This window comes from Protopterus annectens, chromosome 4.part1, assembly GCF_019279795.1.
Source record: "Protopterus annectens isolate FY-2018-M chromosome 4.part1, PAN1.0, whole genome shotgun sequence".
In the NCBI taxonomy this organism is placed as follows: domain Eukaryota; kingdom Metazoa; phylum Chordata; order Ceratodontiformes; family Protopteridae; genus Protopterus; species Protopterus annectens.
The window spans coordinates 662,482,497-662,495,190 of NC_056734.1; the positions used below are offsets into that span (position 1 = coordinate 662,482,497).

The 12,694-nt window shown below is 39.8% G+C and overlaps 1 protein-coding gene across 1 annotated transcript in view; it reads left to right on the top strand.

Moving 5' to 3' along the window:
* ERN1 (endoplasmic reticulum to nucleus signaling 1) overlaps window positions 1–12,694 on the top strand; it is a 1,214,209-nt gene that overhangs the window by 909,011 nt on the left and 292,504 nt on the right. The window contains exon 13 of the mRNA XM_044070452.1: window positions 10,549–10,807. Within this exon, the coding sequence (XP_043926387.1) occupies window positions 10,549–10,807 (259 nt within the window). The remainder of the gene's footprint in view (window positions 1–10,548; window positions 10,808–12,694) is intronic.

Genomic DNA, 12,694 nt, shown 5'->3' on the forward strand with positions numbered 1-12,694 from the left:
TAAAGTAGCAGGAGTTCTTCTAAGAACTAATCCAACACTGGAATGCTGTAAAGGAGATTCTGCTGATAGGGATGACTCCAGTTAGGGATATAGACAATAGGCAAGAGGGGGCGGGAATATATTAGAAAAAACTGGCAAAGGAATCAAGGTTGTTGTTTTTCTTTTGGCTTTTCCCAGTTAGGGGTCACCACAGCGGAACTCCGGTCCGCTAATGATTGGCAGTCGATTTTCTTTTATGGTGCCGAGGTGCCAGCCTGACGCCCAACCTTCAACAAAGGCACGCCCATTCACCCATGTTTTTCGAACGTCACTCGACCACGGGGAGGACATGCAAACTCCACACAGAAGTCGCACCAGCCGAGAATCGAACAGGAGAACCTCTTGCTGTGAAGTGACAACGCTACCGCTGCACCACCGCGGCTGGCAAAGGAACCAAGGTATGGGGAGCAAGTAACTAGAGAGGAAAAGGTAATAGAATGGAAGACGCCAAGAACTTATTTGGACTGCAGGCTAGAAATTGTCTTCCATATCAAGTACTGATATCAGATTATAGGTAAAGAGAAAGAAATAGGGGGTCCGAAACAAAAGACCAGCAGTAGTAGAGTTTTTAGTAGAATCTAGAACAGAAGTTGCCATTAAGAAAGAAATAATTAATACAGCATATAAAATATTGCATGATAACTATAAAAATCAATCAGAGGAGGTTAGGAAGGATTGGAAAGAGAGGTTAGATAAGCAATTCACAAAGAAACAATGGGGAGATGTATGCCTCCCAAATATGCAACAAAATCTAGGAGATTTAGGATCTTTGCCTGGAAGTGTTTACTTAGGTCTTTTTATACCCCAAGCAGTCTTCAAATAATTTTTCCTCGGGTAGATGGCAAATGTTAGAGGTGTGATGGGGAAGAAAGAGGTAACTTGGGAACATATTTTCTGGGAGTGTAATGAGTTGGCAGACTTCAAAGATACCCTGCTGACTGCTCTGTCATAGATACTAGGTGAGCAAATTGGAGTAACTAGGAAAATTCTTTTTTTGAGCTATGATACAGAATCAGAATTGCCTAGATATTGTAAGGCCTTGCTGAGTCTAATTATGATGGCTGCCAAAAACGCAGTTAGAAAATGGAAATCAAAGTCTAAACCAACTTTACTAGAAGTAGTGAAGACATTAACAGAGATAAAACAACTTGAACTGGATCTTTAGAAAGGGTAGGAACAAATTATGTAGGAAAAAATGGGAAAATGTGGGATCAATACATGCAGAGGAGGAATACGGTTTAAAAGAAAGCAGGATTTGAATGAGCTATGTAATGCTTGACTAACAATGATGGGATATATTGAAAGTGATTTGTAACGTTTGCAGCTACAGGTGTGTCAGCATGGTTTAGAATGTATAATGTTTGCAAGTGAGACTGTGTCGTTATGGTTTATTTTCATTTGTATAAATGTAACATTGTCTGTCATACATGATAATTTAATAAAGATGTTTCTTGTGTTAAAGCCCACTTGTCTGTTATTTCTGTTGGTCTGCCTCTAACACTACCTTTACCCTCTAGATTTGAGGCTAAACAATTTCTTAAAGTCGTCCTTCATATTAGAACTCCCAGTTAGTTGGCCCCCCTCCTGGGATCTTAATTTTGTTTTGGAGAAATTGACTCCGGCTTCTTTTGAACCTGTGGCTTCGGCTTCCCTACATCGTTGTTCGTGGAAGTCTTCTTTTGTTGGCCCTTACTTCTGCCAGAAGGGTGTCTGAGCTTCAAGCCATTATGGCTGTTCTCCCTTTTTTATTTTTTCCATATTAATAATCTTATATGCGCAAAGTGGTGAATGAGCTGTCTCTTAATCAGTCTATTCATTTGCCCACTTTTTTCTCTTCTCCGCAATCTGAGAGTGAGAAGGTTTTACACAGTTTGGATGTGCATAGACAATTCAGATTTTATTTGGTTAAGACCACAGCTTTTTGTAAATCTGATCAGTGTAAATCTGATCAGCTTTTTGTTTCCTTTCATTCTAGATCCTTGGGATTGGCTATTTCTAAGCTATTTCATTTTGGATATCTAAAGCCATTTCTTTTTGTTATTCTTTTCATGGTAAGAGCCTTCCTCCTTCAGTTAAGGCTTGTTCTACTAGGGTTGTGGGTATTTCTGGTGCTTTTTTCAAGGGTTTAGATACTAACTCTATTCTTGAGGCTGATGCATGGACTTCTGTGCATACGTTTACCAAGCACTAGAAGTCAGATGTGATATCCAGGGCTAGAACTGGTTTTGCTAGGGCCATCCTTCACTGGATCTCAGAGGACTCTGCTGGTCCTTCCTCCTCCCTGTCTTCTTGAGCTTTTGCACTCTCCCTATTGTAAGGAATGCGGCAACAGTGAAATGGAAAGACATAGTACAGTTGTGTTAAAATCTTACCATAACAGTAGATGTCCTTCTCTTCAGTATTGCAGTATTCACTCCATCCCTCCTCCCCCTGGTTCTTTTCCCTTCTGGATGTGCCTGGTAACTCTCTAATCCTTAGACTGGTGTTCCTACTGGGGATCAAAGCTCTGAGGATGGTACGTCCAAACATCACCTTTATACCCTGTGCTGTACATGGGGAGCATCCATGTGATGTACGACGTATCCTGACAGGACATCGGGCCGCCCTTGGCAGGGGATCCCTATTGTAAGGAATATTGCAACAGTGAAGAGAAGGACATATACCGTTATGGTAAGATCTTACACAACTGTACTGTCTTGGACAACCTAGTGCTTGACATGTAGTGGTGTGGTAGGTGAGAACTAGAGCCCCCCCCCCCCCCCAAGAAGTCCATAAAACTGAACAAATGGATTAAGCTTGTAGCTTGTCTTGATAGCTCAGACTTCAGGCCTCTAATCTTTTTGGTTAGGAACTTTTGGGATATTTCAAATTGTTTGACACGTTTAGTAAGTTACAACCTGAAGAAGGGCATTGTACTCTGTAATTGTTCTCTCAGTGATGAGCATAAGGGAGTGATGAGCTCTTTAGACCTTGATGATATTCCTTTGGTAAATAAAAGGATTTCTTGTCAACTATCGTCAGCTTATGGTCAAAAGACAGAGTTATCAGCTCAAGTTCTTAGGTCCCTGACTATGACAAAGAGAGGAACTATCTAGCAAAAGTGATGGTACTGCACTTTTTTAGCATTTTGTTGCTATCAGAGGTGATACTGTACTTATTTTTCAGAAGGCTTTTCTCTCCTATTGTAAGCTCAAAGGGGTTGTCTAATTGATAAGATATTAACTTCAGTTGCTTGTGTGAGAATGAGCTGTTACACTAAAAACAAGTTTGCTATGTAGGGGTGGCCATTGATATATTTTATATCAGAGAGTATTGAGAAAGATTGCTCAGCTGTTACCAGTAGCCAATGGAATTAAGTGCACACAGTTGTGTTAAGGGGCTTGCCAGATGTTGACGGTGACACATTTTGTTTTCATTGGGTTGTAATAGGTGGATGTTGCCCATTGAATGGAATGCAATGATGGGAAGCCCATATTTTAACTTGCATATAAGTATATACCTTGCAAAAGCTGGCCTGATGCTTTCAGACATTTCATGTGTGTGAGTTTTATTACACATTTTCAACTGTCTTATTTGCTGCTATTTCTGTATGCGTTTTGAATGATACCTTGATCTCATCCTCAAACCCACTGTATCTTTGCTGATTTGACAGTAGACATGCGATTGCCAACGAGATCTTTGAAAGTCAGCGGAGGAATATTTACTAGCCTTTGGGGGTGGCAAACAGCATTATTTCTGATTTCCTGGTATTAGCCAGCAGCTGTTATTAGTCCAGTTCTGTAAGTGATTGGAGTCCTGTTTAACTGATCTGAAATGCTGCAAAGGAGCCATTGTATTTTAGTAGGAGTGTGTCATCTGCTTAGACAATTACATCCAAGAAGAGGAGGTCTAGGTTGATGGCCTTAATAATGTGTGAAAACAGCAGTGGATCTAATACAGGCCCAGAGACGCATCATAGTTAAAAGTATGTGCCTTGGATAAAATTGAGTCACTGTTAATCTAGAATATGCAATGTACTAAACAGTTTTTAAGCCAAACAGCAGTGTTCGACCCAAGATTGCTTTTCCTAAGTTTGATAGGTCAGAGGGAGTGGTCATTTGTTTCAGATGTCCTGAAACACCTGTAAGAACTCCATTGTTCAGATCGTTGTAAATACTGTCTGTTTTTGTGTATAGAACTTGTATGGTTTTCAAAACCTTTTTTAAAAACATGTTCAGCATCACAAGATCTTTTTTTTCAGTAGGCATATGTTGACAATTGGTTAATTATGTGGAGCAGAATAAGACGTGCTTTATGCAGAGATGCATCAATTGCACATTTGAAATTTTCAGAGACAGTTCCTGTTGACAAATTATTGATGTTTGCTAATGGTCTGCCATTTTGCCAGGCTGACGTCCTAAGAAAAACAGATGAAGTTTAACGTATTTTGCCCTTGATTTATGTTCATTTTTTCAGTACTATGTGTACTTGATTCATTTCCTTTAAAATAATAGGATGGGTTGAGCTCTGCTACTCTGTGTTCCACTTTTTTCTTTTTTGTGAATTGTTTCACCCTAACAGTGCAAATTGTCATTTGTGAGTAGTGTATTACCCAGGTAAACAAATGTAAAATAAAATAAAAGAGTTTGGATTATAAATCATGTGATACTGTAAAAGTATTGCAGGACAGTGCATCTTCTCAGTTAATACAAAAGAGTTAAGATTAAGGCTGATTGAGGCAGTTAAGTTGTGTGAATGACACATTACTTTTGAGCCTGCTTTCTCAGCCTCCCTCAAATGTCTAAACATGGTAAACTGTTTTTTGTGGCGTCTCAGACAAGAGAATTTAAGAACTGCAGCACTCGTCTATAAAGACATATGCAGTCTTAGAACCAATCCTGCTTTTATGCCAAAAGAAGTAACTGTGTTCTCCTTCAACCAAGCTGTCCAACTCCCTGTTTTCTTCCCTAATCGTTAGACTAAGGGAGGTGTAATTCATCATTCTTTAGATGTATGCAGATAGCTGACATCCTGCTTAGATAAAGCTAATAACTTCAGAACCTCAGATCAATTGTTTGTGTTCTTTGCATCTAGGAATGTTGGGAAAACAATTTCTAAGTGGTTGGAGCATTGTATCTTGTTCTGTTAACTCTCATCTTGAGAAGAAGTTGGAATGAACCATGAGATCCTGTAGAAGTAAGGGTACAGAAACCAGTGTGGCCTTTTGGGGGGAGGGGTTCCCAGGCTGTTCCTGCAACAGTTACCTGGTCGTCAGTGCACATCTTTTTCAAACACTATAGACATTGCATTGCCTCTTGGTCTGGGTCTTAATTGCTATTCTGCATGGCCTCTTGCTTTACCACCCTAGAGTCATAAACCGTGGAAACTGTCCGAGTAGCAAGGACTACTCCAACTGTAGTTTGTATAAAGAACATAGTATAGTTGTGTAAGAACTTGCCATAAGAATAGATCAGTTTTGCAGTACTAGTTCCCTCCCACCACCCCCTCTTCTTCACCTGCTGAAGACAACAGTGTGTCCCATCAGCTTCTGGTTGTTGTTTTCCACTTCATCAAGCCAACACATTGCTTCTTTTGTATCTTCAGTTGATTTGGCTCCACTGGTTAGGAATGTTTTACAAACAGTTGGATTCTGACATTTTAATTCTTATATTCTTGTGTTTGGACATTTTAATGACAGGAAGAAAAACTTCTCTCCTTCTGATTTCTGTGGAGAAGTCTTGGTCAGTTAATTGTCAAGAGGAGCCATACATTCACTTTGCATCAGGTTTCCACAGAGCTGAGAGGAGTTTTACTTTTTGTTTGTATGTCTTGAATAAAGCAAAAATTTGTCATGTAATTTGACCAGTGTCTCCAGTGGGCTTTTTTAATCGATATTGATTCAACTGATAAATTTAGCCATTTCACTAAAAGTTGTGCAACAGATTTTTCATAGTCCTTTCACTCAATATCTTCAGGAACACCACTTCATTCAATGTTCTTCCTCTTTCTGTAGCTTTCTAATCCTTTACAATTTCATTTGTTAAATCCATTTTCGCCTCAGCTCTAAGCTGCAACTGCTTCCTTTCCCTGATGGTGTCTTGAAGATTACACAGGACCAAAAAGTCATAAAATATCAGGATTTGCAGGCAGAAATGAGAGCAATGTGGAAGAATGGTACCCAGATAGTTCCAGTAGTAGTAAGAACAACGGGTCTTATAAAAACGAGTCTACAATCGTATTTAGATAGGTTATCAATACATGTTCGATTCTCGGCTAGAGTGCGGGGAGTGCCTTCTGTGTGGAGTCTGCATGTCCTCCCCGCGGTTGGGTGGCTTTTGAAACATATGCGTAAGGGCGTGCCTTCGTTGAAGGTTGGACGTCGAGCTGGCACCTCAGCGTTCGTGAAAATCTACTGCCAATCATTAGCAGATCGGAGTTCTGCTGTGGCGACCCCTAACCAGGAAAAGCTGAAAGACAAACACCAACATCATCATCAATACATGTAGCTCAATACAAATTGCAGGAGGAGTCATTACTGGGCACATTGTGGGTGCTGGGAAGAAGCACTTCTGGCTGACATCAAAGATTGAAACGATACTAATTTCATGAACTTTAATCATACTTTGATTTAGGAATGGGATCCATTCCCGTCAAGGTAATAGAAACCCAAAAGACTTGGAGAAATTAAAAAGGGAGAGACCAACTCAGTTTCTTTTGAACTGTCAATAGTTTTAGACATAAAAAAGCACTCGAATAACCATTTATGCCCCAGGACCTTTAATAACACAGCACAGCAACCAGTAAAATTATTACAGGTCCTGGGGCATAAATGGCTGTCCGAATGCTTTTTCATCTTTTTAATTTCCCATAAAATGTCTTTTAATGTTATCTGGCTGTCCCCAGCAATGTTTGCCATAGGGATACATGAGTAATCCTGTTCTAGTACTCCTCATAACAATTGGGGAAGATGAGACTTCTTTTTTTATAGCATTTCCCTCCTCCCTTCTTCTTGCTAATATACAAGATTTATATTTTTATTTCTTCACTAACTTTTAAATTTAGTCTCGCTATTTAGTTCCCCCTTACAGTGTAGCACTATTTTTCACATTTGAGCCACTGCTTGATAGAGAAGGTTTAAGTTTCACTATGGCGCCACAGGAGATTCTGACAATTCTGCAGGCTAGAGACATATTTGTAGAGACAGAGGTTATAGACTGTGTAGACTGAACAGCAGTTTTCATTTGCTGTGTCCCACTGTAACCATTACTGTGCAATCGATGGGTGATAGGTTGGTTTTGTGGAGTGATTTCAAGAGGAGGAGATCAGGCCAGTAGGGTGGAAGGTTGAGCTACACACACACTAACTGGAATAGCCATGAAGGTAGCTATGACAGTATTCCTTGTAGAGATAATTTTTGAGAGCCTGCCTGGAATGCCCTGCCCTGAATAGAGATTGCAGCTGTGCAGGGCCACATAACAGAGTTTAACACTTCATAGCAAGTCTGGTAAAATGGTGACAGTGCTGGCAAGGAGCTGTTAGAGAAGAGGTTAATTTAACTTGCTGTAGATTTCTGTAAAATAATGAAGCAGGATGGCAGAAGTTTGACCATTGAGCAGCAGCTGGATGTATAGATTGTTGAAGAGAATGAGGTAATGTAAAATCTCAAATGGAAGATGTTTAAGAAGAATACAGGAAGATGCTTTTTCATAGAAAAATTGATGACCAAAATAGTTTACCAGACCTGGTGGTAATGCAGAAACAGAAGGGATCTTTAAAGGTTATCACTTTTACAATTAAGTTAATTTCCTGTTGTCTTCCTCATGTTAAAGTTACAAGCAGTTTTGCAATTGCTTGATATTTTTTTTTTTTTAGATTCACTGTTTACTTAAGTTTATAATCACAGTTGCAAAATATTATGGTAGTTATCGGGCAATGATTTACAGAGTATTATGGGTAAGGTAAAAAAAACTTGCCTCTTTCGAGGTGAAGCTTCTTAGTTACATTGTCGGTTCACTACTACATCATCATGTGTTAATTTTCAATGTAAGGTGTTCCACCTGTAAAACTAGATTCAAAATTGTCTGTCTAGGAAGTAATAACTACTGGGCCTTATAATGTGGAAATGAAAGTAGCCTATGCTTTAATTTAAATGATAAGGTATTGTTGGGTTCACTCTTTCATGATGTCTTGGCAGGGATATTAGCTCTCAGAAAAAACAGGGGGTCTTTATCAACAAAATAAAATGGTAAAAACAGCATACTTTTTGCCTTAAAACTAAAATTTGGCATTGTGTAGGGTAAGGGGTTATTTTTGCTGGCATTTTTTGTCCTTTTATTACCAAGATTTCTCGTCGTCTGCTTCAGTAGAACGGAATACCATGTTAATTCGAGTATTGAGAGAACTGCATTTTATATAATTTAAAACATTTAATGGGGTAAAAGAAGTTAGCTAAATTTGCTGTGCATTATCCACTTAGGTAAGGAGTGAGTGTTTATTCTTTGTGATATATGCCGAATTTCATTCAGATGTTACACAGTCTGGGAATCTTTTGTCAGCTTACATTGATTTATGATATTTAAATGAACAAAACTGATTATTTCAGTATGTTAGACTGCTTCTCACTTGCCTAATAATGAAAAACAGTTGGTGTATATAAAATATTGAAAACTAATCCGTCAATTTGATTGTAGAATGAGTCAGATGTTGGGAATTGCTCAGCAAATAAATGGCCCATTAAGAGCTCTCATAATCCAGTATTTTCACACGTCTGGGAAGTTTATGCTGTCATTTCGTACAGTGCTGTCAAAAAATTTGCATTATTTGAAAACTGTAATTAGTTGAGACTGTAACATAGTTTTAAGACTGTACATACTTTCCATAATATTTTTAATTTGTTTTAACTTGAGAGCAATTAACTTTTCTGCCCCTAAGAAGAACGTAATCCAAATTACTGACATTATGGTAGAAAACCATCACAATAAACTTCTAAGGTGATGAGGCTTGTATTTTCCCCACTAATTCCACACCATACACCTACAGGTTACAGTGGCCTTTTCGTCCCTGTGAATAGTGTAGGTTGTTGTCAGAATTGAAAGTGACAACACATGGTTACTGTACTTGACAGTTTACTGGTCCCATTTATGGCTCCTACCTATTAAACAAAACTGCCCAATGAGAGACGTGCAAAGCTTTTCTTTCTCTCCACCACAGCTATCCACCAGCAGTGTAGCAAAGAACAATGGAGGTCTATAAAGTCTTTGTTTTTGGCTTGACATTCATTTAATTAATAATAATGCAGTGTACAGCATATTTTCTTCTGCATTTTGTACTGTTCTTTTTCATGACTGCTTTATAACTCTTAATAAGTATAATCGTTGTTTGTAAATTGTATTTTTGTACTGGAGCTTTTCTCACTGGAACTTGTTGACCAGGTTAGCCCCACTAGGCTAGTGGTCTCTCTTCATGACAGACCAGAGCTGTTAATTATACTGACTAGGGGAAATTTGGCCAGGGCACCAGGGAAATACTGTACTCTTTTTGATAAGTGCTGCGGGATCTTTTATAAACACCTGAACTACATCCAACTTAGGCAGATGATGCCTTGGTTTACTATATCATCCAGAGGACAGCTTATTCAGGACTGTAATACCTTCTAATGCTGCTCTGCAGTGTCAATAATGGAAAATTAATCCAGTCATCTGGGATGGGACTAGAACCCACAGTCTTCTGATCTTCCAGCACCAACTGGTGTGTGCTGCCTGTTAAACTTACACTGAGTAGAACTCTGTTAGACGCATGAATGGAGGTTGTACATCAAGGTATTCCAGTATTCATTGGAATATCTTCTGTAGTTCAGCATTTAACCGTGCACACCCTTGCCATAGACCGTTTTTTTCCTTGTATAAAACTAATTGGTAAGTTGTCAGTTTATAGCATCATTATTTTTTATATTGACCAAAGAATTAAGTTGAACCTTAGCTCCTCAGGCAGTGAAGCAGTAGCAGCAGAGAAGACAGTAGGACACTGTCTTTCAGCTGACCCTACTATGAAGGAAATAGGAATTAGAAATAAAATGTGGTCTTAAATGTAGTTCACAGTATGTTTACATGTTGTTGATTATTTTTGGCTTGACACAGTATTTACATGGCACTTTTAAGAAAGTTGCAAGTCACATGTTTGCAAGTAGAGGTTCTGCCTAGCAAAGTAATGCCTGCAGGGTACTTCTGCCCTGCAGCTTATTATTTCAATCACTGGACCACTGTCTAGCAGCTGTGATAGAGCTGCTCATTTGCTTGTTGTAATCCTGTATGGAGAAATTTATTAGTAGTCCAGGATTACTGTTGATCAGTAAGGAGCATCACTGGGCTTGCACTAGGCATTGTAGTACTGCAGTAGATACTGCATTGTCAGTAAAGATTTGTTGCCTTATTGCATAACATGTAATGAGTTCTGTGGTATCTGTGTGTGTGTTTATGTAATTGACCGACTGGGAATCTTGCTCATGTTGATTGTTTTTCCTTTAATGTACAGACTGTTAAACATCAGCAGGAACTCCAACACCAGCAGTTCCAAAAACAGTGGGAGGAGAAGATCCAGCTTCTTCAGAAACAGCAACTCCTCTTCCAGCCTCCTACTGACCTAGGCCAGGAAACTGAACTCACTGATATAACCCGGGTACGCAGTGGGAGCTCTGCCACCAGCACACCCAACACATCTCCTAAAGCATCCAACCATTCCAATCTCTCCATTTCTGAACTGGGCAGCTCCATCACAGAACAGGAGGATGGAGGTAAGGTACAACAGACATCAAGTCTTGTCTCGTTTTACTCTTCATGTAAATTTTACTTGCCTTTGTATGTCTGTTGCATAGTGATCAACAATACTGTACATTGTGTCACTTCTAAAGGCAAATATTTTCTTTACTTGGTTCCTAAACTTTGCAGCTACAGGTAACAGTGCAGGACTGCTTGGTGTTAGCTGAAGTCTCATATAATGCATGTTGTGTGAAATTTAATGCCTTGTTTGCTTCACATACTGTTGTCATATTGACAGCATGTATGGGTAGCTCTGCGTACAACAAAAGGTGTGTACATTCTTTCATAATCTTAGAAGTATATGTTCTCCACTGACCTTGTGGTGTCAGAGTTAATGTTGCAGCAGTCTGTAACAGCTAGTTCCTCTCTGCAGAGTGCTTTGTAAAAAAGAGAATATGTCTGATGTTTTCATAAGAGTATTTTTTTTATACTATTTTAGCAAATCCTCGTCAAAAATTATTTTTGTTGGGTTCATAGGTTGGTACTAGGCTATCAGCCCTAGGGCCTGTACAAGCCTAGCCATAACAATTCCCTGGCTATTTCTTCCCACACTATTTACTTCCCTGGACCCATGTCTAGCAGGGCGAATGACGTGATCCCCGGGGTGAATTTCCTTTCTCTCATCCAATCGTCAAGGTTCCTTTTGAAGAGAACCAAAGAAGCATTCTGCTTGACATGTATGGGCAATCTGTTCCAGAGTCTTGGGAGTCTCTGGGTCAGGAACCTATCCCTCCAGCATGTTTTGTTTATTGTGATGACAAGGTTTAGATTCCTGGAGTGTGTGGCTCTGAGGGATTGGGATTTCTTTAAGTGTAGCATATCCAACAGCTCTGGGTTTGACATGGTCTTGTATGTTAAGCAGAGATCGCCTCTGAGTAGACTATATGCAACAGAGTATAGCTGGAGTTTTTTAAGGTGGTCAGCTTAGGGCATCTGCTTTAGGCCTGTGATTCTTTTAGTGAGGTATTTCTGCAGCCTTTCCAGTTGTTGCAGATGTCTTGAGAGGTACATACCAAATGAGGCATTGTATTCTATAATGGGTCTAATGAGGGATGAGTGCAGTGGGACAATGACCTCCTTTTTTCTGGATGAAAAGCCCTTAGTGATGAGGTGTGCCACATAGAAGGATTTCCTGACTGTTGTGGCGATGTGGTTATCGAAGGTGAGACCACTGTCCATCTGTGTCCCTAAGTCTCTTATCACACTTTCGGTGTTTAATGTACTGCTACTTATATGGTAATTCACGGATACATGCTTTTTCCCAAAGGGGATAACTATACATTTCTTGGCATTGAGCTTGAACCCATGGTTCTGGCACCAAGCATCTATTTCTGTAAGGCCCTTTTGTAGAGTATCCACATCATTTGGGGATTCAGTAATGGCTCCCAGTTTGCAGTAATCTGCGAACCTTGTTAGCCAGAGTCCCTTTGTTGGCCTGTACTTCAGAGAAGTAGATACCAAACAAGAGTGGTCCCAGGACTGAACCCTGAGGTACTCCACTTGTCTGGAGCTGGATTTGGAGTCGGCTACTTTTACAGTGTGGGTTCTATCAGTAAGCCAGTTAGCAACCCATTAGTTAACGTAGGTATTAATGCCCAATTAGTAAGTTTATCTATGATTCCAGAGTGGGGGATGGTGTCAAAGGCCTTGGCAAGTTCTAGATAGGCTGTGTGGACCACCTTACCCTTGTCCATGGCTCTGGAGACTGATTCGAAGAAGCCAGTCAGGTTCAGGAGACAAGATCGGCCCTTCACGAACCCAAACTGGGTGGGGTCCAGTGTTTGAAGGTTGCCAATGTCTTTGTTTATAAGTTCCATGATAATACGCTCCATGGCCTTGCAGATAAGGCTTGTCAGACTGAT